Source organism: Zosterops lateralis (assembly GCF_965231275.1).
Source record: "Zosterops lateralis genome assembly, chromosome: 15".
Lineage (NCBI taxonomy): Eukaryota > Metazoa > Chordata > Aves > Passeriformes > Zosteropidae > Zosterops > Zosterops lateralis.
Genome location: NC_139775.1, coordinates 8,845,304 through 8,871,743, shown reverse-complemented (window position 1 = coordinate 8,871,743; position 26,440 = coordinate 8,845,304). Strand labels below are relative to the sequence as shown.

The following is a 26,440-nucleotide window of genomic DNA, read 5'->3' as shown; positions in this document are numbered from 1 at the left end:
AGATTACAGAATGCTAAAAGATGTTTCAGAATTACCTAGCAACATGGGCAATTCTGTTCCTCTTTGGCCTAAGTTAAAAAGGAAAAACACCTAACTTTTATCTCAGTATTTCTAAATGCTCCTGTTTTTGAGATCCATTGAAAAACCTTTGTGGACCACTCATAACTCGTATCTGGTTTTGGAATTGTTGTCTGTGCCTTTAAGTATGAGATTTGGAGAGAGAAAAAAATTCTTTCCTGGTACCTGAGCACCAGTGTGGCAGCAGGCACTGGACTCGATATCCTAGGCACTTGTCCAGCAGAAACTGTTCTTGACTTGGGTGCAGAAGACACTGAGCAGCTCTTGGAGAATGAACTGCTGGGTTTTGCCAGTCTGGGTTGATTTTTGCAACTGGAACTCTCCCATTCCCTCCCCCTTGCCCCTTTCTGTGTTGTATTTGCTTTAGTTTACTGCAGAGACCCATTTCAACAGTTAATTCTATTTTTATTTCAGCTCTCTAGAAAAAGGGGGTGGTTTAACAAAAGTCACAGTAAAGAGCAGTATCTCACTGTGTGTATTTGTCTCTCACACTGTCATCCTGTGGTTCCTGAGGAGAGACTTGGGGACAGCTCTGGCCACAGACACTGTGGGAAGCCCAGGAAGCTTTTGCTTCTGTTTTGGTTTGTCCAAGCAACATCTGACAGGTGACCATGCCAGAGGCTCTGCAGCACCAGAGTGGCACATGCAGGAGTCAACCTGCACTCAAGAAGAAAACCAGGAATGAACCATCAGGTCAACAGGTGAGATCCTGCTGCTTTCCTCACGGGCTGCAGGGGTCAGGGAGGAGGGCACTTCCAACCAGGCCATCTCCTCGTGACCAAATTCAATTTGGAAATGTTGTTGTCAATGTTTGGACATGCCCTGCTGTGAGCACCTGCCACTTGGCAGTGGGAAGGCTTCAAGCCCTGGGTGGAAGGAGTGATGGATGCTCTGCTGCCACTCCCAGCCACGTTCTGCCCTGCACTGCTGAGCCCCTGCTGGAGCTGGCCCTGCTCCTGCAGAGGGAGGGATGGATCTGATCCCCAGCTGTGACAACAGCAGCCTGTGCTCTCCTGCTAAGTGGCATCCCGCCTCCTCTTCCCTCCTCCCCCAGTGTTTGTGCACTTTGGATGATGAGCTCCAGCTGCTGCCTTGGAGTCCACAGCTGTGTAAGGACAGCACTTGGGTGAGCAGTCCTTAAGGTACTGACAAAATACAACATTTGTTCTGCCTGCACCTTAGGATCAACTGAAAACAGCTTAAGTTTCCTTGCTACCAGTTAAATTCTTCCTTGCTCTCCATAAAATCTTTGCTTTTAAAAATAATCTGTGTAATCTTGAAGTATGATGGGTATTTGGGCTCTATTTACAGTATAAATTGGGAATGCTGTGGTCTTTCTCTTTTGGCTTGTTTGCTTTTATACCAGAAAAGTATTTAAGTCCTGACGGGTTCATTTTCAGCAATCAAGTGAGGTTTTGGTATCTGGAAACATAATGAAAGTGGAACTGCTGAGTTTCCTATGGAAATAATGTGTGTCCCAAGTTACCCCTTTCCATCTACTCACTGCAGTTCTGGCTCAAACAAGCTTTGGTTGAGTGTCAGACATTTTAGAGAAAAACTGAAATAACTCAATTATGAGGTCAATCACTCCTGATGGTGATGGTGCTGTGGGGTACTCCATGAGTGAGTCATGCAAGGCCTGATTCTTCCATCAGTCTGTAGAATAGTCCCTTCTGAGCTATTAAATGTTCTGGAGTATCAAATTCTGCTATCCGGCCATTTTCCAAGACTAAAATCCTGTGAACATTAAAAGAAGTATAAGTTTGGCGATACACCAGCACCTATAATAAATGTGGTAATTTCTACTTAGTTTTAAAATAATTTTCAGTACTTGGTTATTCAGCCAAGCTTTCCAACAGCTTTTCAGCTGGGAAACAGTGTTGAGATAGAAAGGGTTTCTGAGTAGTGACTGTTCAAGTGCTGGGTTTGGGAGGAGAGGTTTTTGGCAGCTGAGACTGGAGTGAGGTTTGTGATCAGGTAGTGGGTATTTTAGTTTCCCAACTCTGAGGTGATGCAAGGAGCTATAGTCATGGTTTTGCTGTCAGAGGCGGGGAGAGGGCTGTGACACAGCAGGGAAGGCATTGTGTGGGAGTGAAAGATATCTGATTAACCTGTTGGTGCCCTGCTGCTTTAAGAGAGATCCTCCAAACCCTAAAGCTCAGAGGTTTAAACACAACAAGGACAGAAATGAAATTGCTGTTCACCACCAGGGTGGTGTGTCAGTCTGCTCAGGAATGTCTTTACCTGTCACAGTCCAGGATGGTGTTTACCCGGTGGGCGATTGTTAACACGGTGCTGTCTCTGAACTGAGTCCTCAGCATGGACTGAATCTGGGCATCAGTTTCTAGATCCACTGCTGCTGTGGCCTCATCCAGAATGAGGATTTTGGCTTTCTGCAGGAGTGCTCTGGCCAGGCAAAGCAGCTGTTTCTGACCAGTGCTGCAAAGGTAGGAAGAGGGATGGTAAAATGAGGCCAGTAGTCACTTTTCCTTGGAGTCACAATAGATGATACATTTGAAATCAATAATGAAAAAGTGATTGTTCCCTTTCTCTGCAAGGGTGATTGAGGCTGGTGGCACTGCATGAAACAGCCTAAGGAAGGGAGGGAAGATATTGCTATGGCACCCAGAAGAACTGCACTTGGAACAGACTGCAGGGGTTTAAGTACTAAACAAATGCAAACCACCACTGATTTAAGTCTGAAAGGTCTTCCTTAGTGTCTTATGATTTGATGTCATGCTGCTGAACAGGACAGTAATGCAGCAATTTGCAGTCTGGACATCATTAAAGTTTGGGGTTTTTTTAAGGAATTACCCTCCTTATCCAAGCAGCTCTGTTCTCCTAGCCCGAGGGCTGACACTGCCCTGCCACTGTCTTTCTGCAGATAAAGGTACCTTAGGTTTTCCCCTTGGTCAGTGCACTTATATTCCAGTTGCTCTGGCAAATCTGCAACAAAGTTCTTGAGCTGAGTCAGTTCCAAAGCTGTCCAGATGTCTGCATCAGTGTATTGGTTTAAGGGGTCCAGATTCATTCTTAGGGAGCCAGAAAACAAAACTGGATCCTGAGCACAGAGACAGTACAAACAACTCCTGAAATTAATTATAAAAATGAGCTCTTGGGTCCTGCCTGCTGGGTGACAGTCTGTGACTAATGTTATACTGAATGGCAGATGAACATGGCATAGAGGTTATTTCCAACTTGGAAACTGCTGAATGTCCCTCCTCTCACAGCATCTTTATAAACCCTTCCCAGGTGTTCAAGACACCCAAGGATTTCAGAAATGAGTTTCATACCTGGGGAATGACAGTGATCTTGTTTCTGAGGTCGTGGAGCCCTAGCTGGGCAATATCCTGTCCATCAATTAGGATGGCTCCTTCTGCAGCCTCCACCAGTCGCAGCAGCCCCACTGCAAGGCTGGATTTCCCAGCTCCTGTTCTGCCAGTTATGCCAATCTGTAAAGTGCAATGGAAGGACTTTGGTTTTGATGTTGATTGTTTTCTTTCTCACAGCTGGACAAACATATCATGTAGTTCCTCTTGGCCTTTTGATGAGAAACAGATCTTTAGGGCTATTTGTGATTCACAGTCTGGCAACACTTTCTTAAATGGAAGCATTTATAGTTTGCAATTGTTTTGTATGAAAAGGAACCACAAAAGCCTTTGATGGGAACAATAATTACAAGATCTAGCAGTTCAAACAGGGCCTTGATGTGGAACTAGACTGAAAAAGTGGAATTCTTTTGCTGTAATAAGCTGGACAAGGTGTGCAGTGTGGGAGATGGGCTCCTGCTGTTGCTGTGTGCAGGCAGGGGCTGTGTCCCCTGGGTCTGGTCAGTGCCCAGCCCTGCTCACACTGCTAAAGGAGTGGGTTTTTACCTTCTCGTGCCCGTTGATGGTCACACTGACACGCCTCAGTGCTAACTCCAAACCCGGCCTGTAGCACAGGCTGTAGTTTCTGAATTCAATCCTTCCCTCAGTGGGCCAAACTTGCCCTTGAAGTTTGCCATTCAAAGTCCAGGGTGCCTGAAGAGATGGAAGCAAACAGCAGCGTCAAAGGCTGATTTAAATTACCCAATCAAGTGGCAATAGTGGAATGGGAAGTTCATGAAGACACCTGTACCAACTGCCCCCCAATCTATTTGCTGTTTCCAAACCAGAAAAAGGACTCTAACTTTAATACTGCAAATGTTGGCTTTCTACTTTATCCAAAGATGCTGGTCAGATTTTCTTTACTGAAAATGGGGATGAACGTTGCTTGCATGTCAGAGTTCTGACATTGAGTGGTTCAATAAAAAAAAATTATATGCCCCTATAAACAGGACTATGAAAGCCTCCTCTCTCAGGGCAGCATATGGAGATATAATTTTAATGATTACAGAACAAAAATTACTGCACTGTAGACTTTAGCAGCTATAAGGCTATCTAGGAGCCATTAGTTACCAGAGAGTTGCTTCAGAAGTCACATAATAAATACTCCAAATATGGGCAGGAAATGCCTCATTCCATGAGTGTTAACAAGTGAAGCTATTTTAATGGCAATCCAATCCCTAACTGTCTTAAGGAAATAATGATCAGAGGTTATAAAACAAGCCTAGTCAGTTGGATAAAACCCAAATGCTATACAGTTCTTTAAAGGAAACATGACTGGCCTTTTAGAAGGGGAAAACTAGAGGTTGTTGCACTAGAGGTGCAACAGAAAAGTTACTCATTGAGTTTGCAGAGATGTTCAGCCCCTTCTAGTAAGGTCAGTAGTGGATTAGCTACCTCCTTAGGAGTCCTCTGGTATTCTCTCACTCTCTCCACAGAAACAATGTTGTTCTCTACTTCTGTCCAGGAGCGAACCATCCAGTTCAGAACACCAGTTATCTGCCACATTGGAAAAGCAGCATTAGGGCAGATACAATGAGCCCAGGAGTAATCTGGTACTTTGTCTTAGTGTTTATTTCTAAAGATCTCCTCATCAGCTAATTATATGAGAAATCATACTACATCAGAAAACCTTAAAATGCCAAAGTGAAAGCCAGGTTCTGCCATAGCCCCTTCAGCCTTTTTGTAGAGAAAGAAATGCTACTGACTTGGGTGCTAAAAGATGGGGTAGCTATTTCTTAGTCTACAAGCAGGTAAGACAAGTGCTGAAGACTCTGCTTCAGCTGCCCAGGCATTGCTTTGACTTATATCTAAGTTCAGGTGCAGGAGGAAGAAGATGGCCCATACATGTGTTTATGAGGTTCATTCCCTACAGGGCCATGTGCTCCAGATGCTCTGGATTTCAGCAGTGACAGCAGGATTTGGTAGGAAAGGGCATCTAGAAAGGCACAGAAATTGTTCATAATAGACATTAAAATGCAGTTGCTTTTGATAAAGGCAAGCATGGTTTTATTTCCACACTGGGTTACCTGGAGGGCATAGGAAAGGGAGAAGCCAGCAGTTCCTGGGCTCAGTTGTGTCCTGCCCAGGGCTGCAAACAGGGCTGCAAACAGCACGATGCCATTGCCCAGGAACTCCAGATTTGTAGCAAGCCACCTGCAGGAGGAGGGGAGCATAGAGCTGTTGCTGGGTGACCTCTCCCTTTCTCCCAACACATGATTACTTCACAGAACACTCGTGGAGCTACTAGGCAGGTTTGTACCTGTCAGCAACAGCTCCAGGAAAGCAAATTCGCTGGTTCTCATCCACTAGGAAATTGCTCTTTGAGATGAACCTCTGCTGGTCTCTGTGAGCACGGATCACACTGCTGCCTTGGAAGGTCTCTGAGATGTGGGAGTAGATGGGTGACCTGCAGGCAGCCTCCATGCGCCTCAGCTGGCAGGAAGTGGTGACATAGAAGTGCTGGTACCAGGGGAGTGGAAGGGAGAGTCATTAGAAGACTGGTGCCTCTGTGGAGGCACCCACAGGAAGTCTGGGGAGGCCCAACAAGTACAATAGTATGTACCACCCTCTGTTACAAAACCTTATGTGCTGTGGAGATGCCCCTAAAAGATAAGGCAATGTTCCTACCTCTGTTATGTCCTGTCTTTATTTATTTATAAGCCTGTGGTTGGGGCAAAGGAGCCAGGGTGCTGTGAAGCCACAGAACTTCTACACTCAGTTTCTCCTGCAGCTGAGCCCTTTGCTGGATGGAGAACAGATATGTATTTGCCCTTCCCTAATGCTCAGTCTTGGCTGACAAACATGGAAATATTAAAATGTAGTGTAGGAATTCTGCAGGAAAGGAAAAATGCTTTTGGTCTTTATGTGATTACACTAATGGAGATGGGGGATATAGCCCTAGGTAGGATTTGTTTTAGACATCAGAAAAGCACAAGCCTCTTTGTGAGGGCTCTGGGGTGCTTTGGAAGGCGGAAGTGATGTGGGAAAGGGACATTACTCTTGCTCAGATGCAACTTGAGATGATGAAACTGATTTCTGCATGCCTTCACTCTTAAGAAATGGAAGGAGGCTTTCTGCAGGGACATGGCTGTGCTGCTTCAGCCCCTCCTGTGTGTGCATCTGTGAGCTCCTACCTGGAATGCTGCATACAGAACAGTCAGGGGCACTATGGCCATTGCTGCCCATGGTGTAGCCACCACAATCACCAGGTAGATCTCCAGTAAGTTGAACAAGAATCCCAGCACAGACTTCAGCTTGTCAGGGATGACAGAATCAACAGCATCCATGTCCTTGGAGAAGCGGTTCAGCAGGTGTCCAACAGGTGTTTGCTCAAAGAAGAGCATTGGGGATCTCATGGCATTGCTCAGCAGCTGCAGGAAGAGCTGGTGTGAGGCCAGGACACCCCCCAGCAGCACTGCTGCAATGCAGGCAAACCTGCCAAGGGCTGTAAGAGAAAAGAAATTATTATTGCTAGGCCTGAACGAACCCACCTTAGAGTTCTCCTTTGCAAGATGGAGATTTCCACTTGGTCTGTGAATGCAGCACCAGTGTGCAGTTCAGGAAGGTGCAACAGGAATTCAGCCTCTCTTTAGCAGGAATTAAACCAAGCCTTAAACCAACCTTGCAGGGTAAGGTGCCCTTGCTGTAGGGTAGTTACAGAGTGACCAAAGGCCGCCTAAACCAGCTTGATGGGGGGGCATGAATTCAGGAACTTAAACATGCAGGACAAATTATTCATTCATTCATCACAAAATAAGCTTGACTAGGATTACGTTAAATTGCTCAGTGATATTTTTTCTTTTTAGATAGAGTAACTAAAAGAATTGTGGGTATTTAAAAAGAAAAATATAAAGAAATTTAAAAGGCCACAAGTTTCTCTTCTCTGTCTTTTATGTGACCTAAGCCAATATTTCATTCAGCATGGAGAAGAGCTCCCACTTGCCATGTTTAGGGTTGGAGCCAAAGGCCCAGGAAGCTGAAAGGCAAGGGTATACACTTGTTTAAATTCTGAGAAAACATCCTGGATGTGAGAAAGGGAGGCAGGAATACGGAGAAAAATGAGGCGAGCAACTTAAACGAACCTTGAACCACTCCTAAAGCCCCGAAGACTCCAACTCGGAGCTGTGTGTGCTGCTGTGTCCCATTGTGCACAGGGTCATCTGTCCAGAGGCTGAGCCAGTAGCCCCTGGAGAAGGCCACAGCCTGCTGGCAGGTGAAGGACAGGACAGTGTACACACACAGGGCCAGCCCTGCTGCCTTCAGGTAGGCTCCATACACCCCAGCACTGACCTGCAGACAGGCAAGTGGGGAAAAACAGGAGGAGAGATTGGGAGGATGGAGGTGGTTAGCAAAAAAAAAAAAAAAAAAAAAAAAAAAAGCAGCAAAAAAAAGCAGCTCTGAAGCAAGGGATGATTTATGATGGCATTTCTGGGTTATATGTCACAGCCATAGCAACCATGTTGATTCTTGTTTTGTTTGCCTCGTGGATGAATAATGAAGGCATACTTAAAGAAATCGTTAATGAATGATCATTATCAACTGATGAATGTTATGCAATAGGCTCATGAGACTTTTGGAGTGCATGTAAGGCTTCCTTTATGTCAGGCAGTGGTTTTCCTGTTGTGGTGTTGGTGTGACAGAACTGTCACATTCACACTGGGTGCTTGTGTGGGTGCTTGTGCTGATCAGGAGTGCTGGGGTTCTCTAAAGAAAAAACTACCTCTTTTGAGGTTTCTGACTTCTTGCTCTCATTTATTCTCAGTATAATATGTCCTTGTCTCAGTTATAGGGCAAACTTGTACAGCTCAGCTGCCTCCCCTGGCTCTGGTTAGGTGAGGCAGGTAGCTGACCTGCCTGCCATGAGTGTGTTGTCCCCATGGAACGTGTCCCTGCCCCTGCAGGAAGGTGCTGTGCTTACCCTGCCGTGCTGAGTTGTCTCTGCCTTGGTTAATGCTCCCCTGGTGGCTGCAGCACTGGGGCAGTCTTGTCTCACAGGACTGGTTTCCCTTCCCACAGCAGATTTTACTGAACCACCACTTCATGAAGAAAACAAAAATCCTTTCAATTTTTAGCCACCCATCCACCCCAAATCCATGCCTGTTTTGAGGGCTGCAGTGTTCAGGGTCCCTCAGAGTGACCCCAGCCATTGTCCTGTTTGTCACAGGGACTGGGCTCTGTCAAACTCTGAGGAGCAGAGGCTTAAACCATTAAACTCTGGGGCTCGTTTATGAGTCTGACCTCACAGCCCCACAGGGAAGTGATCAGCAACCAAATGTAGCAAGAAGCCTGTACCTGAGCTCTGTTCTGCCTCCTTGTGAAATACAGAAGAAATGTCAGTCAACTTCCACATTCAGGAGCAGGTTTTTACCTATTCCTCAGTTTTGCTTGTTTGCTCTTGTTATTAATTTACAGCTCAATCCCAAACCTGTATCATCCTCAGTAAGAGCCTCCATGTAGGCTTGTGTGGGCTTTTGGAGTCAATTCTTCAGTGTCTGAGTCTGCTTTAAGCTTACCTGAGGGGTTTCTTCTGAGATGGACCATTTCCAGTGGTGACAGTGCCTTTGGTGTCTCCCATAACTGTGAAATAAATGTATTTTTTCTAAATGCTTCAGAATCCTGTTTTGTCCTACACAGCCTTTGAAAGTACAGGTAATACAGAGGAAAGATTCATTTAAAAAATTGTTTCTAAAGGTAGAAGTATCAAGGTGAGGCTTGAAGAATACCAGATATAGTGGGTATTAGTTTACTGCATGATTATTGTCTACTACTATGGATTCAGAAAGCAGTTTTGAGGTGATGAGTCAGCTCATTTGATAGGTGTATTTTTCCTCACACCAAGCAACACTTTACTGTGACTGGATCTCTGCTTTAAATGTCCATAATCAAACAGATGTGATATGGAGGGAACAACTGACTGATAGACCTAGAGGAAGAATGATTCCAACCCCTCTGGGTTACCTGGAAAACCAGCACGTGGCTTCTCCTCTGCAGAAACGTGTGAACGAAGAAATTCTGCAAAGGCCCCATTTCTCTGTAGAAGTTCTTGGTAGGAACCAGTTTCTGAGATCATTCCATCCACCAGGAAAACAATGTTGTCCACTTGAGGCAAAATGTTAACTGTGTGAGTCACCAGCACACGAGTCTGCTTGAATAAAGAGGGAACAGTTACAATTGTTCTGCTGGCAGTACTGGTATCAGTATTTCAGGATCAAATCTAGGCCTCAAAAATTCATCAGCCTGAATGGAATTAAAGGGCATTTCCTTTTACTTACATTTCTGAGCATATTTGTTCAGATAATGGGAGGAAAGGACATAAGAAAAGTAATTTTTCCCTAGATAAATTGGCATATTCTGCATTTCTAATAACAATCAAGTACACCTTAAGTCTGATACATTCTTCTTAGCCAGTCATTGTGTTTCAATACAATAATTATATTCTGATACTTGCAACCAGTCCTCATGGAGAGAAAGGTATTTATAATCAGATATGTTTGTTTTATTTGGACTTTCCAATGCAAGAAATTGCCTTTTTCCTGTTTTCCTTCTGTCATATGAAACTGAATCAAGTGTTTTTATGCAATTTATAATATGAATCCAATAGAGCTGCCCCAGCATCCCTTCTCATGTAACCTTGTTTATTATCCAGGTTGCTTGACAGCAGAGGAATACCAAGGAAAAACAAAACACAACCAATGCGAAAAGAATGGAGAAGTGTTTAAGTGATGAAAACTGTAAAGGTGCCACTGAACTATCCAGAAGTAATGGGATTAGACATCATGGTGATTCATGGTGATAGAATTTGGAAAAGATCAGGCAGCTCTTCTGAACTATGCTAGAAGTAAATTTCAAAAGGAGGGAAGGATGTTAACAGAAGAACTGTAAAAAGAAGAAAAGAACTGTAAACTTGCTGTGGAATAAGGCTGGCACCAGGCATGTTGTTTGCATGAGGATAAAGACAACTTTCCTCCTCCTGGGTGAGACTCCCTGCAGGACTTGCAGGTGCAGTGTGGCCTGCAGAGGTTCCCCATCCCCTGCTGCCACTGTAAATGAGCATCTGTGAGCCTTTGATAAACTGAGCAACCCACCCTACTAGAAACATTGTGAGGGCTCTGCTAACTAGAGACATTGTGCAGCTGTTTACAGTTCAGGTTCATGGCACACCTTGTCCTTCAGTAAACCACTGGGTCCAAGGACATGTTCAAAAATGTGCTGCCCAACGTGGGCATCAACAGCTGCCAGGGGATCATCGAGCAGGTAAATCGAGGCCTTCTGGTACACGGCCCTGGCAAGGCTCATCCTCTGCTTCTGCCCTCCAGACAGGTTGATTCCCTGCAAAATAGATTGGCTCTGTTTATTCCAAAGCTACAGCATATCTCCCAACTGCTGACTCCCTTTTACACTGAGGCTTTATGACTTCCTCATTTTTAAATCAATACCCCTCCCTCCCTCCCCATAAGGCTCTTGCAGAGGCAGAGTCTCTTGAAACAACTCCTCTCTCTTGCAAAAGAGCACCCAAGAATTACCTGGATGTGTTTATTTTTGTCTTAAACATCTCTCATGTCTCTGGTTAATCTGTCAGAAGGTGGCTTAAATTAAATTACATCATGGCCCAACTTTCCAGAAAGTCCTGAGCACTTGCCTCTTGTGAGTTTAGTTTTTTTATGTTTTCATCACAGCTCCCAAAGTTGTAGTTAGTCAGGGACAGATGTTTTAAGCAGGACACCTGAAGTTGTAGCTACTGAGGGAAAAGTTGGCCAAAACACAAACCCCAAGGCAGTACCTTTTCTCCTATTTCACTCTTCTGCCCTGCAGGAAAGGTCTCCAAATCAGGGTGCAGTGCACAAGCCTCTGTCACTCTATTGAACCACGTTTCATCCATCTCTTTCCCAAACAGAATATTATCTTCCACTGAAGCATTTAGAACCCAAGCTTGCTGGGGGACATAAGCTGCAGTGTCCTATAGAAGTGGAAGAATATTAGCAAACTTTTCCATAAGCTCCACTTGACACTGTGACAACCCATCTTTGAAGAAAAGCTCTCTCAGTTATGGAAATCTCACAGTTCTCAGAAGGCTTTGCAAAATATGAGCCTGCACTGTTATTACCTTACAGGAGAGTAAAGAGAGGTGCAAGTACAGGATGCAATTTACCTAGATGACACTTCAGCTCACTGTCAGAGGGGGGAAATAGAACTGGATCTTTGAAGTAGTATTCCAGCTCCTATTCCCAAAGTTCAGGCTCATCTGAGAGGTCAGCAGCACCTTCAGGTAATTAAATGTAGACTGATACATACAGCCTGTGTTAAAATTCAGCTGTAAATGGCTTTTCCTCAAGTACCTGATGCAGTACTTAGTACCTTACAGTTCCTGGAAGCAGCCAAGTGATAGAAGCAAGTGCTGAAGGGAAAATTCACCTTGACAGTGACAGAGCCATCCGTGGTCTGCAGCTCACCCAGCAGTGCTGCCAGCAGGGAGGACTTGCCTGCCCCCACCTGCCCCACCACAGCCAGCAGGGAGCCCTGGGGCACGCTGAGCTCTATGCTGTGGGGAAAAGAGCAGCCACGTTTTACATACACTTTCTGAAAAGAAAATGGTTGGAATAAATAATTGTAATCGTTATCAAAATCCGTGCTATTGTTGGGTATGTATCGAGTAAATCCGCTGATTTCATCCCTTCAGACTCCTCCAACCACATCCCCCCTGACTTTCATACCCAGATCTTCAACCACATCCCCCCTGACTTTCATACCCAGATCTTCAACCACATCCCCCCTGACTTTCATACCCAGATCTTCATCCACATCCTCTCTGACTTTCATACCCAGATCTTCACTCACATCCCCATCTGACTTTCATACCCAGATCTTCATCCGCATCCTCTCTGACTTTCATACCCAGATCTTCATCCACATCCTCTCTGACTTTCATACCCAGATCTTCATCCATATCCCCTCTGACTTTCATACCCAGATCTTCATCCATATCCCCTCTGACTTTCATACCCAGATCCCCACTCTGAAGACAGGCCAGCCCAAAGGGCTGCATATAGAACATTCCTGAACATCAGAACTTTTCAAAGGTGTTCTTTTCTAGAATGTCAATGCCTTTTGAAATAAGCATGCATTCCATCTGTTCTACTTTTTTTTTTTTGCTTTAAATCACTGTAATTTCATATTTGGGCAAGAAAATTGTATAAAGAAAACAGTCTCCATATAATAAGGCAACATCCAGATACAGGCACCCTCCCATTTATGTGCTCCTCAACATAAAAGCAAAGTTATGTCTAATCTGATTTTATAATTTTCAGAATTCAACACTGAATATGAAGCAAAGTCAGAAGCCTCTGGATATTCCACCCTGGTTTCACTTAGGCCCTGAGGAATTAGTTCATACAGCCTGACCTACAGTATTGAGAGATGACCAAGGGTAAGTCTGTACCTTCTAAGACAAGGAGAAGTTCCTTTGCTCCAGCAAAAAGTCCCATTTCTTATGGTGATACTTGCCTGTACTAAAATATGAAGAGAGGCAGACCACTTGTAAATGCAAAGATAGCTACAGAAATGTCCCAATTTATGTGATTTTATGTTTCAGTGTGTATTTATGTTACAGAAAATCAACCTTTATTATGAAAAGAAGGGGTAAATTACCAGATTAGATTTCACTGTAAGAAATAATGGGGCCAGAGAGATAAAGTGACAGTAAGGGGCAAATATTTTTCTCATCACTATGGTATACAGCCTTAGAAGCTGAACAATGGAAATTATTCCTCTTATAAGACAAAAGTGCTAACATAAAAGCTCACCACATCCAGAAATGTTTCTGCTTGAGCTCTCAGGATTCAGCTCTTCCAGACTCAGAAAAGCTGCCAACCGGTTTAAGGAAACTTTGGCCTGAAATGAAGCAGCACAGAGAAGAAAATAAGATTTAGAGTAGAAAGGGAGCAAAACCCCAAAGTGAAGACTCAGCTTGAAGACCCACTTAGAATACTGACTAGTGCTATGCTGCAGATGCTGTAGGCTTAGATGGCCAAAGGCAGCTCCTCCTTGTGCTACCTGCCTTTATTTCCACTTAGCTTAGGAAAACCCCCATGTCCTTCCCTGTGCTTCTGGTTCAGTGAAATTGGGACTTTTTCATCCAATTCTTCCTGCAATCTTTCCAGTGATTGCTTCTGTACATGAAGACCTGTGACAGTCCTGGAGTGTAAGAGGGAAATTAATTTTCCAATTTCTTACTGAACAATGAATTGCTTTTCTCTCTGGTCTGGATTAGCAGGATCTTCCCTATGGAGATTTTGCTCCACCTATTCTGATTTCTGTGATTAAAAACAGAACTGGAAGCCCCTCTGAGATCTTATGGTGCTTGTACTGAGCTACAAAAGGCTTAGGAGTTATTCTTGTTGACTATTTTGGCAGTATAAAGGAGCCTTTCTAAAAAGCAATGCCACAGAGCACCTTTAGCTGCAAGCCCTTTCACTTCACCGTTTCACAGCGGCAATTAAACAGCTGATGTGCAGAGCCCTAAGAAATCCCTGCCTTTAGCTGTTAATGGGGATATATTAAAAAAAACCCCTTATGGCCAAAGGAAGAGGAGCAGGGCCTGCAGTTCACCTGGACAGCAGCATTGATGGAGAAGGGCAGGAAGGAGTGGGCAGTGTTGAGGATGTTGATCAGAGTTAAGGACACAAAGGCCTTCTCAGCATCCAGCACGTGTGTGTTGTCCACCAGGGTGTACACAGCAAACATGACAAATGTGATCTGAAAGGGAGCAAAGGACAAGCAAACCACTTGATTCAGAATGGTTCAAGGGTGACAGGCCCTTCAAGACTCTGAGACCCATTTGGTTAAACCCAGGCTATCACCCCTAGGAGCCTGTCCTGCAGGTACCACAGGCAAAGCTCTGGTGTGCTGGTGACACAACCAAGTTAGATCATTGGATGTTTGTTCTGCTTTAAGGAGGTTTTGGTGCAGCAGCCACAGAAACTCCTGTGACCTCCAGCTCCTCCAGGCAGATATAATCTTCAGCTTTCCATAGGAAAAATCTGTCCAGGAAGGAGGACAAAGAAAAATGGAAGTAACAGCACATGTTTTATTTAGGAAGGTGATCCACTCACCAGGAAAGTTGATGAATGGAAAGAAACTAGGGATGCTGAGAAGAGAATCTGAGATCTTTTTAAGGCCTGAAGTTCTTGCTTTCGAATTCCAAGCAGTTTGTCCATGAAGGTTTTCTCCCAGCCATACAATTTGATTACTTTAATGTTACTGAGAATGGCATTGGTGAGTTTGGCCCTCTCATCCTTATGTTTCATCTGGGTTTCCTGTAATAAAAGTTTGAGTTTTATCATTTAATAGGTTGAATGTTTAATGGTGCAATTATTCTGAAGAAAAATACCTTATTCCTGCCTCCAAGTCCTGAATAAATTTCCCTGCAGTTGAGCTGTGTATAGTGTTTTGCTTATGAATCTTCCAGGCTGGGAAAGATTTTACTTTTCATCTTCAGAGCTTTATTTTTACTGGCAGTACATAAAAACAACAGAAAAGTAGGGCAAACACAGTAAAAGGCTGAACATGGAAGAGCTTACTTTAAATTTCAAGAAACTTTGCAGGCTTCAAATCTTCCTATGTTACTTCAGACAGACATGGTAAGCATGAATAATAAATATAAGTAATTATGTAACTCAGTAAACCATTTCATTTTTATGAAGCAAAATGTACCTGAAACTGACTCCTCTTCTTGGTGATCACAAAATTCAGAGGCAAAAGAAAAAGAAAAACAGCAACTGCAGTCAAGGCAGATGGCCCTAGAAGCTGCCAGGAGACAAAAGAAAAGTGATGGAACTTCTGGTGATGACTAGAAAGAGTTTTTCCTTCCCTTGTTTATCCTCCCTCTTATTTGAACTTGTGCATTACATTCCTCGGCTAAGCCTTTACTCTAATCTTGCCTTTGCCTTTCCTGGGAGCTGTGCTCCTCAGCACTGCGGATTGTTCACTCTGCAAGCGGGATAACTGCTGTCATCAGGCTGTGCTGAATTTATCCGCTGCCTTGTTAGGAACTCGGAGGGCGATGCAGAGGCACGCATTGCTCTCCCGGCAGTCCGAGCCGTGCCCGGCTCTCCCTGGGCGCGTTCAGAAGGACATCTTGTGGCTGCACGGGGTAAGTGACCCCAGACAGCACCAGGTTTTCCTCAACGAACAAACCCAAACCCTCAACAAAGTGTTCTTGCAGTATAAATCACCCGGCTTTGTCTGCGTGAGATGAAATGGTGGCGTTATCCTGTGTCATTATCTTGGGACAGATCCCAGCTCTGGGATCCCAGCGTTCATAACAATTATGTATCAACACTTGCTTCTCATGGGTTAGTTCCATCTCCCTGGGGATGGCTGGAGAGGGGGGTGCTGGTGGACACACAGAGTTACAGGTATTGTCTGCACAAATGTCTGGGAACACCAGCAAAGAAAGTGGAATTATGCTCCGACCACATTCAACTTGGCAACATCACTAGGAAAGGGATGATGACTTCTCACCAGCCTGTACCGTGGCTACTGTTTTTCACAGGCACAAGGCACAATCCATCCTGGGGAGTAAAGGAAGGCCTCAGAGGCCTCTGGAAAGCTCCTGTGAATCACCTGTCTCTATACTGCTCATACTTCCATTTGCCTAAAACAGGGACTAAACAACAGGTCTCTGTATTGCTGAGGAAATGTCATACATTAATTAGAAATGGATCTCTTAGATTACCATCCATTATTCCTAATTCAGGTTTTGCTCTCTCCTTGCTAAACTCCTCGATACCTATGAAATCCAAACACTCTTTCTGAATGGCATGTAACTTCGCTTCAAGCTCCTTCACTGCTCTTGTGGTAGTCAGGCTTCAGGATGAAGTATGTCAAGCTACTATTTCAGACCATTCCCCATTATGTTCTGGGACTATGCCAAGGAGCTGGAACTGGACTTTGAGCCTACACTGGGCCACCACCTTTTGGCTGTAAAGAGGTGACAGGAAAATCTGAAGCAGAAGTTTATCAGTCAGCTCACATACTCAGTCTCCTAAAAGGGACTGAATGCTGAATACACAGGTGAGAAGGTGGACTAAAGGATCAGACAAGGATTCTATTATCAATAAAAATATCTTTCAGAAAGAAAAGTGAATGCACCATGCTACAGAGCTAAGAAAAACACGGCAATTTCATGTAATTCAAACCAGTAAGTAGGATTTTGAAACCTCCCTTTTCCTTTGATATTTAGAATAGAAAGAATTGATGAATAGTGTCATATTTTACCTGCCACAAGAAGACAAAGCAGATGACAATCCGAATGGGAGCCAGCCAGGTCCCATTAAAATAGATAATCAGATCCATTAGCTTCTGCACATCAACAGATACCAGATTGACAATTTCACCTGTGGTTGCTGCTTTCCTAGAGGCATTTGACATAACCAGGATCTAGACAGGGCAGAGAAGAAAGAAAAGACATCATCAAACAAAAGCTTTGGTCCAAAAATCAAACAACATTCTTTTCCTCATAGAGAACAAAGAGAGGGAGAAAAATGTAAAATCCCAGGTGTTGAAACCATGCTGCTACCTGGGCTATGTGGCCTCACTTTGAGATGAAGCATTTACTCCTTTTCCCCAACCATCATCTACAATATAAGAAAGAAAGTTCATGTTGATTTTTGCTCCTTCCTTTTCTTGGCTTTTCTTTCTTAGGGAAACTCTGAAAAATGTACCTGCCATGTACTGCTCAGAGATAAATAAGAACATCTACATCCTAAAACTAACATCATCTCCCCTGACATTGCTATGAAAAAAATGTACATTATTTCTGCTGAGGTAGGGCTAGAAAAAAGCAAAGCTAAAAAAGGAGCTGCAGCCTCACCTTCCTGTACACGAGCCCTGTTACTGCAGTTCTCAGCCTCAGCCCCAAAACAAGGCACATGTACATGTAGCGTTGCTCAAACAGAGTCTGCAGACAGCCCAGCAGGAACATGCTGAAGGCATAGAAATAGCCAAGCCAGCTTGGGGCTGCCTCATCTTCAATGAACTTCAGGAAAAGGCTGCAAGACAGGAGCAAAATGATGCTGAGTCCACACAGAACGGATAAAATATCAGGCAGGCAAAAACAAACTGGCAGAAATATTGGTGGTTTTTCTGTTTTCTCTCTGACTGAGGTTTGTCAGTTAATAGCAGAAGATTTGGAACATATAATATCCTGATTTTTGAAAACTAGCCACTCTTGGTTTTGAAGCAGTCTCTGATCTCATCATCCTCTCTGGGTAGACCTAATTTTCAGTGTTAAGGATGGTTCCTGATTTTCATGAATTTGTCAGAAATATGCAGAGTGGTAGCTGTAATCGAAGGGAGTCATTGATGTTTCCAGAACTTCTCCTAATCTTAATGACTAAGAAAGGATTTTGCCCATGAAAATATAATGTAATGCAGGTTGGTGTTGTACCAATAAAGCCATTTCATCAACTAACAAAGCCATTTAAGACGTATTTATTATCATCCAGAGAACATGGAGCCTTAAGACTACAGCAAGTGGTAAGTGATGTGATATAGAGAACCATCAAATAATTCCTGTTCTAGTGAAACTGTCAAATGGCTTGGTGCATCCTGTCCTTCCCACTGCTGGAGCACAGCAGTGCAGACAGTGTGCACAGCTTCACACAGTGGCTTTGTGTCTTTTCCTCCTGACTTTGGGTTTAGCACAGATGACACCTGAGCTCCTTCCATCAGCCACAGCAAATTTCAGAAGGTCGTTGTTTGTGTGTGTGGGTGCTGACAGACACATCTCTGAGCTCATGAACACAGCAATCTTGTACATGTGACAGAAATGCATCATAAATGTGCACATACCTCAGTACCTTCGGGGTGGAGAACAAGAAGACATCACAGACAACTAAGCAGACAGTGCTGAGAAGGAAGTAAGTTCCAAACATGCTCCAAAACGTTCTCAGTAAGGGCCCACTCTGACTGTGCTTTGATTGCAGTAGAGCCTCTGTCTCTTCAGCTTCTGCTATGCCACTTTCACTTTTCTGACCCTCTTTAAATGTAGTAGACTCCATTTTCCTGAAGAAGAAACAATGAGAAAGTTACCTACAACTGGAGAAAGCTTAGGAATTTTGTACCTTCAAAAAATCACTAAATATCTCACACTGGGTCTCATCCCATGCCCAGTGTAAAAAGCTCATCAAAAACTGGCCCATCTCACAGGAAGTTAGTTCTGTGCTTCCAGAAGTGGAATAGATCATCTAGAACTGCCCAGCTGAGCCCATGATGTGCTCTCCAGATCAAATACTCACTGCTGGCTTCTGCCCTGACACTTCTTCCACTCTCTTTCTGCCCAGGCAACAATTTCTTCAGAGGAGTCCTGTTTCCTCACTGGCCACAAGTCATCCACCCCCAGGGCCTGCTGAGAGCCTTTCCAGAGGAGCCTGGAGGACACAGACTGCAGTCAGGGGAGCACAGCAGGATCTGTGGTGTATGTGACACTTCCAGAACACAGGGGTATCAAGGCAGAGCACCACAGAGAGCACACAGGCACTGACATCAGCCCTGCTCAAGACTGTCCTGCCCCACAATAAACATGAGTGTCCAGGAACAGCAGTTTTGCTTTGAATCCTTGGGCTATCTTCTGTCAGCACAATGGGGAGTTGCCAGTCAGCCCTAATTTCTAGTCCATTCTGACAGTCTTGGGTAGTGGAGAAGAAAGTTCAGTTTAACTTTCTCTGGACTTCATGAAAGGCAGATGAGACCTGATTGCAGTGGAATTATATTAAGGAATATAATTGTTTTACTTCTGAATGCTCAGCAGCACACTGGGCCTGTGCCCTCTTCACTGTTTTCCCCTTTCCCAGCATTTGTTACAGCAAGGTCTGGCAAGCAGAGAGGGCTGTGGTTGGTGTACAGTGATTTTTTTGAGATTGATGAGATCTATTTCAAGATTGGGAGGGCACTGGGAGGCAGAAGAGAATTATCTAGAATCACAAATTTGCATTTTAAACTGTTTTGAGAAAAGTAAATTATTTTTTTATAATTTGATCTTGTGAGAATACCTCACAAGATAAATAATTTAAAGAAATAATTTAAATCTTCACTCCATAAGCTAATTCAGGGGCTGGGATATTTCCTACTGGCTGCCATCTACACCCTCTCTGATCTCTGATGCTGCTGCTTTTTTTCTGATATTGTAGCAAAACCACATCTTCTGTTTTCTTACCCAGAGAACCACCAGTATGTGATTTTGGAAAGAAAAGAGCTGCTGGCTTCTGGGCACTGATTCTGATGGGAGAGAAAACATGTGTGATATTTCTATATAGAAAAGGGCATGTGTCAGATGAATATAGTTCACTTCTGTGCTTCCCCAGGAAAAGCAACCAGAGTTATCCCACCTCCCCATTCACTGAACCAGAGTAAGTGTATTGTGGAGGCTCAGTGGGATTGGGAGACTTTGGAGAATTTGACTTTGCATAATGTCTCAGATGGAAGAACAAAGAATGAAATTCTTCATACCCAGAGACAGTTATTTCCTTAAGCACAGAGCTTTTCCATACTCATACCACCAAGAGAGTACTGCAGCACAGGAGAGCAGCACTAGGGGAGGCAATAGAATCCACTGGTTTCAGTGACAAGAAACATGACTATGGATAGGTTTTTAATTCTGAAAAACTTACACAAAGAGACAGAGCATTGTTATCCCAAATTCTGCCAGTTGCCTTTTAAAACTCAGATTTTTTACAGAATGATACATCTTACATCACCCAGATACTCACATGCCTGTGTATCCCCATATATTTAAAATCCTATTTCAGCAATGAAGCAAAGCATTAGGAAAAGCAACCTCATACCCTCATACTTACAGGTCTGTTGTCAGCTTTAGAGAAGAAAGGAGGGTGATCAACAAAGCAGAATAATACAAGTTCTCCTAGCACCAGACCAGCATAAAGGAAAGTTGTAACATGGTGGAAATGGCCTTCCAGGAAGCCCTGAGGAACAGAATATAGATGAAAATGAAGTAAGAACCTTCATGTTTAACCAGCCAGAGAAAGAGCTTCTTATACTTTACATCTGCAAATAAACATCCACCACAAATATAAACTGTCATGAATCATTTTTCTCAGCACATGTTTTAAAAGAGGAATTTCATTCTCCCCCTTGCAGTCAATGAGACAAAACCAGCCCTGGTGTTTAGAGACTTTGTAGTCTGCACATTAAAGCTATGTGATCTCACTTACTCTATCCAGGGCATGCTGAATTTTGGAATTAAACATCACAAGTGCAGCCGCAAATGAGAGCAGCCAGTAAATCAATAGGACCCCTGAAGACTGGATGCCCATCATTCTTTCTGCTTGGGTAAGGAACAAGGCAAGGACCTGTGAGGAAGTACAAATTTGTCCAAATAAATACCTGGTAATGGGATGCCAAACATTGTTTTCAAATTAATGAATACAAGAGAGAAAAATCAGTTAGCTTCTTGCCCAAACACTTCAAGATGCTCAGAGTTGCAGTATTGTTCCTAAGAGGCCAACATTGAAAAGCTGTATGTGCAATTTTGCACTCAAGAATGTCCACAGAGAAGGCAAGTAATAAAATTACAGCTGGGCCAACAGGCTGAAAGGATTTAGGCTATGAAGATACAATGACAAAAGAGAAGAATAGGAATTTACTATATGAACAGAAAAGACATTTCATTCTAAACCATACTTAATCACATACTGTGGTTATGAGAAATTGAAATCTTGTCTCATTGTTGTGAGACCTCTTTCCAAACCCTACTGAAACCTCAACTGCTTCTAGAGGTGCTCTGCCCACAGGGTCTGCCCCAACTCCAACCCCCTGGTGTGTCACACAGCAGAGAGGCACAAAGTGCATCCCCAGCCTTCTACTCCCCATCAGCCAAATTTGTGCTCAGAGATAGCAAGAACCACAGGAAATACAAGCTCTGTCCCAGGAGGGCTAAGCTTGGCCATGTGCAAGACAAACAAGGGAGGAATTACCATTGTGATTCCCACCACAGCAGGGCTAATGAAGGAGGCTGGGGTCTGTGGGACTCCTTGGCTTTTCTCCCACACCATAAAGAAGACGTTAGAAAAACACAGTATCACCAGGATGAATCCAAGGGCCTGGGGCAGAGACAAAAAAACACACACTGGAATGAACTGAAATGCTGGAACAATCCACCAGACTGAATGATCCAAGCTGCCTGGGCAGTAAGACTGGAGATATGGAAGATCAGGTTTGGGATAGAGAATGTTATGGGAAGTGTCAGGAAATCAAATGGAAGTACAGAGGAGAGAAGATCTTATAATATACCTTCCTAAAACCTTACTTGATTTATACTGACCTGAGCTGGTAAATATACAAAAACCACACCGAGATGGATCAGCAGGAAAGAATTAACAATTTAGGAAAGTTAAGCTCTGCATCAAAGCTGGGATAATGTTTGGATGAAACCCTATGCTTTACCCATACCATTTTGGCTTTGAAGATGTGGGACATCCTGATGTAGCCTTTGTTTCTGTGTCGGAGGTACCAGTAGTAGAAAGGAAAAGAGATCCAAAGATAGGCACAAGGGATCCAGGCAATGATGGAGCTCTGGAAGCACCAGGTCAGCCCTGGGATGTTTGCATGCCATGTCTGGTTCCAGTCCTGGAACAGAAACAATGCAGTAATGAAGCAGTACATGATGCAGAGGGAGGCTGGGGACAGGAATCCCGTGACGGAAAGAGGAAGCAGATAATGACTCGCAAACTATGGCGGGAGTTTATCAGCCTTGGGGATGGAAATCTATGTGACTCCGGACTGACAGACTCACTAGAGCCCTTTTAAAGGTATTTCTGCAGTGGGTCCGGGCTGCGTCCTCACTCGCAGCTCACCGCATTTACTGCGGCTGAACGGTCTGTTCGGCCTTGGGGCGAGCGCTCGTCCCGGGGAGGCAAAGTCCGCTCCACAGCAGCCCCTGACCGCAGCACAACCTCCCTCCCGCCCCGCGGAGCGCCGGCCGCCTCCCCCTGACCCCCGAGCGTCCCCCGGCCCGCGGGGCTCCGGGGCTGCGCTCGGTGCCGCGGCCGCATCGCTCCTCACCCGGGGCCCGCACAGCGCCGTGCCCGCACCCATGGGCGCTCTGTCCTGTGCCCTCGGCCGGGACCCTCCGTCTAGTGCCCTCAGTCCGGTTCCCTCAGCTCGGTGCCCTCAGCCCGGCGCTCTCAGTGCGGCGCCCTCAGCTCGGCGCCCTCAGCCCGGCGCTCTCAGTCCGGTGCCCTCAGCCCGGCGCCTTCAGCCCGGGACCCTCCGTCTGGTGCCCTCGGCCCGGGACCCTCCGTCTGGTGCCCTCGGCCCGGTGCCCTCAGCCCGGGACCCTCGGCCCGGTGCCCGGCGGCCTTTCCTCGCTGTGTAGAGCCCCGATCCCGCCGGGCGTGGAGCGGCAGCGGAGAGAGGCCCGGCCCGGCCCGGCGGCCAAAGTCCGGCCCCGGCGGCGGGAGCAGCGCGGCCCGAGGCGGAGCCCCCGCCATGGCGGTGACAGCAGCAGCTCTCTCAGCACACACAGAATGTGTTTTAGACATCAGACATTGTTTATTCTTTCCACAAATTCAGGGGTAACATCAATATTTTTTAATACAAAAAATTTACATGAACACGCCCACCTATAATCTCCACCTATCTGATGCATATTTATATTGACATAACTTGACGCAATGCTTGAAACACAAAATTCTTTATTGAGCAGCTTCTGTTGTAGAAATTATCTGACCTTAGTCACGTTCGCGAAAGGTGAGAACACACACGTTGAAGACGACAGCTCCTTTTGTCGAAGTGATTTGGCACCAGCTACGCCTACAAAGGGTGCGAAGGTGCAGCTGGGCAGATAATCCCGGCTGGAGGCATCACTGGGATATGGGCCGGGGATAAGGGGCCGGACCGAGATAGGGGGTCGGGATAGGGGGTCGGGCTGGGGTATGGGGCTGGGATATGGGGCAGGGCCGGGACAGGGGGCCGGCATAGGGGGCCAGGATGGGATATGGGGCTGGGATATGGGGCAGGGCCGGGATCGGGGGCCGGGATATGGGGCGGGACCGGGATAGGGGGCCGGCATAGGGGCCGGGATATGGGGCAGGGCCGGGTCGGGGCGTGTCCAGCGGGGGCGTGTCCAGCGGGGCGTATCCGGGGGGCGTGTCCAGCGGGGCGTATCCGGGGGGCGTGTCCAGCGGGGCGTGTCCAGCGGGGCGTCCCCGGGCAGGTGGCGGAGCCCTCCGGGCCGGCAGGGGGCGCTGTGGCGGGCCGGGCCCGCCTTTCCGGCAGCGCTGGCTGTGGGCAGTGGCGGCCCGGCCAGGTGAGGGGATGCGGCCCCGGGCGGCGGCCGCGCTGCTCTGCGCGCTGTGCTGCGCCCTGGCCAAGGGTTCCGAGGATATCGTCGTGGGCTGCGGCGGCTTCGTCAAATCCGACGTGGAGATCAACTACTCCCTGATCGAGGTGGGCGCCGCCGCCCCGCCGGCCCCGGCTGCCTGCCGGGCGTGCCGAGCGCTGCCGCCCGGGCCGCGCTCACAGGTGGCGGTGGAGCTGCGGCTCTTCTCTACCCTGGCACTCCTCAGCCTGCTGGCTATAAACCGTGTCCTGCTGCCCCCCGGCACGGCTGCTGCTGCTGTGTGACAGCACTGGGTTAGAGAGTGCCTGGTTCCAGTGCTCCTCGCCTTTTAAAAAAAATACCTTTGTGTCTCTTTTGTTTGCTTCTTTTAGATTAAGTTATATACAAAACACGGTACTCTGAAATACCAGACAGACTGTGCTCCGAACAATGGGTATTTCATGATTCCCCTGTATGACAAGGTAAGACACAAACACCTGCGCTGTCCCCTCTCCTCCACCTCCATCTGCCGGCAGGTTAATTCTCAGAGCAGCGCCCACCCATGAAACTTTTGAGTCTGGACATCGTTTAGTTTGGTTTGGATCAAAGTTTCAGCTGTTTCTTTTTGGAATACAACGACTTCATTTCCCAGCGCTAATTATTAAGAGAAAAGTCAGCTAACTGTAGCTGCAGTGTTGCATTTGTGTTGTTTGTTGGAGTGACTGTGGCACTGGGAGCCTGAATTCCTGCCAGCAGCTGTGTGCTGTACCTGTACAAATACTGCACAAAAAGTACAGGCTTCTGCAGAGTACAGATAAAGCTTTCAGATTTTTTTTACCTGTAGGCATGGAAATAAATGTGTATGAGAAGGTGTTTCAATATAACTGAATTGAAAATAACCTGAATGGTTAATTGCAAATACTAAAAATGTTTTAAGGAAATAATGATCCAGGAAGCTCAGAATGTATCAGTAATTTGATGTCTACTTAGACTGGAAAGGTGTTTACATTCAAATTAAATTAAATACAAGATATTCTTTGATGGTCAAGGTGTTTTGCTCTTTTAAGGAGCTAGTTAGCTTAAGGTTCAGAAGTAGAAACACAAAATGGTTTGGGTTGGAGGGCACCTTTACAGATCATCTAGTCCAGCTACTAAATCATTCCCAATCTAAGAATGTTACATGCTTTCTGATTCTGGTGATTTCCTTCTTAGGCCTTTGAGCCTCTTCAGGGATGCACTTCAGGATATATGTGGCAGAACACATGTGGTGCTCTCTGATACAAGAGGATCCCTTGATTGATTGATCGATCCCTTTTGGATCAGAACTTTTAAAAGGATTGGGATTTTCTTATCCCGTGTTTGGGCAGTGGAAATATCAATGGCTGATTCAGAGCCCATCTCTTGGGGCAGGTGGAGGTAGATTTGAACACTTTCTAGCACTGAGCTGCCTGACTGTGAGCCAGGTTTGTGCTGGAAGCAGGATAAACATGGTAATACTTAATTTCTGCTCTTGGCTGGGTGTGAGCCCAGCATCCCCGCCTGTCTGGGTAGATATGGTAGATTCTGCTTCTCTGAACAAAGTATCACAAGCAGGAGGAAAGGAGGAAGGTGGAGAATGGTACACTCCAGTCTTGTGTTCTCCTCTGCAGCATGATGCTTGTTTTCTGACTTACTTTTTCATCCTTTAGCTGAATTGAATTGAGATCAATGAAGACAGCTATTGCTTTTTTTTTATTTTTTAGGGGGATTTCATTCTTAAAATTGAGCCTCCCCTAGGGTGGAGTTTTGGTAAGTGCTTGTATGTCTTCTTACAATAGGGCACTGTATCTGCAGTGTGGGACTTATCTCTGACTTGCAGCTGGCAGGGAAAATGGAGCACTTTTCCAAACTATAAGCCATACTGCATGGTTTAATAACTAAAATGTGCTTACTGTACCAGGGGAAAGTAAAGCTGGGTGGTAGACACTGACAAAGTAACCCTTGAAATGATTTGAAGGAATGTGGGGTTTTGACTAAAATGGCTGCAGCAGGAGGAGGGAAAAAAGATTTTCAGCATCAGTATTTGGGGGTGCTTTAATTTCACTGGAGGAAGACTTACAGAGCCCTTGCCACGCTTGAGTGAATACATTTCTGTGACACTTGTGTAAAGCTGAAGCAGAGTCTCTTTGTGGTTGCTCTCTCACTAACTATTGTGCTGTTTCATCGTTCTTCTCTTCCAGAACCAACCAGTGTAGACATCCATGTGGATGGCATTAATGACATTTGCACAAAGGGAGGTGATATTAACTTTGTGTTCACAGGATTTTCTGTGAATGGAAAGGTTAGACTCCTTTGTCTTTATTTATTCCACCTTATGCTAATTCAACCTTCTTAAAAACATTCAGATTCAGCTCTACACGTTATTTTCATTCATTTATACTTCTGTTTCTTTTTATTTTGACAGGTTCTCAGCAAAGGTCAGACATTAGGTCCTGCTGGAGTTCAGGTTGTACTGAGAAATGCTGGCAGTGACATAAACATACAAGCAACTATTACTCAACCAGGAGGAAAGTGAGTGTGGGTGGTGCATACTTAATTCATCTGTTCATTTCCACAAGGTGCTTTCAGTGCAGCCATACTGACTGGGACTGTAAGAGTTCTGAAGTATTTTTTCTAACAA

General features: G+C 45.4%; 2 protein-coding genes across 4 annotated transcripts in view; one reads left to right on the top strand and one right to left on the bottom strand.

Annotated features, from left to right (window-relative positions):
• On the bottom strand, positions 1–22,679 carry ABCC6 (ATP binding cassette subfamily C member 6). Of its 2 annotated transcripts, none has more exons than XM_083872829.1 (31): positions 22,524–22,679; positions 21,912–22,088; positions 21,437–21,562; positions 20,675–20,812; positions 20,300–20,425; positions 19,660–19,721; positions 18,743–18,874; positions 18,297–18,509; positions 17,317–17,494; positions 16,722–16,883; positions 15,156–15,248; positions 14,555–14,758; positions 14,052–14,198; positions 13,247–13,334; positions 12,883–12,952; positions 11,859–11,985; positions 11,227–11,403; positions 10,608–10,775; positions 9,405–9,591; positions 8,960–9,023; positions 8,365–8,482; positions 7,529–7,736; positions 6,581–6,891; positions 5,707–5,906; positions 5,474–5,600; positions 4,842–4,943; positions 3,954–4,100; positions 3,372–3,530; positions 2,973–3,139; positions 2,323–2,517; positions 1–1,815 (listed from the first exon to the last, which is right to left on the bottom strand). In XM_083872829.1, exons 1-31 carry the CDS (start codon positions 22,554–22,556, stop codon positions 1,707–1,709), a joined length of 4,515 nt encoding a protein of 1,504 aa, XP_083728955.1. In that variant the 5' UTR covers positions 22,557–22,679; the 3' UTR covers positions 1–1,706. The 2 variants fall into 2 exon arrangements, with proteins under 2 accessions (XP_083728955.1, XP_083728956.1); XM_083872830.1 differs by having other exon boundaries at positions 3–1,815; positions 9,405–9,588; positions 22,524–22,677.
• LOC310915732 (BOS complex subunit NOMO1) overlaps positions 22,207–26,440 on the top strand; it is a 25,604-nt gene continuing 21,370 nt past the window's right edge. Inside the window, exons 1-5 of one of the 2 annotated variants that reach the window (XM_083872833.1) lie at positions 22,207–22,270; positions 24,174–24,263; positions 25,524–25,569; positions 26,001–26,101; positions 26,225–26,331. In XM_083872833.1, the coding sequence (XP_083728959.1) occupies positions 24,243–24,263; positions 25,524–25,569; positions 26,001–26,101; positions 26,225–26,331 (275 nt within the window). In that variant the 5' untranslated portion in view covers positions 22,207–22,270; positions 24,174–24,242. Of the gene's footprint in view, positions 22,271–23,768; positions 23,910–24,173; positions 24,264–25,523; positions 25,570–26,000; positions 26,102–26,224; positions 26,332–26,440 lie in introns of those variants that run through there. The other variant, XM_083872832.1, reaches the window with a different exon arrangement.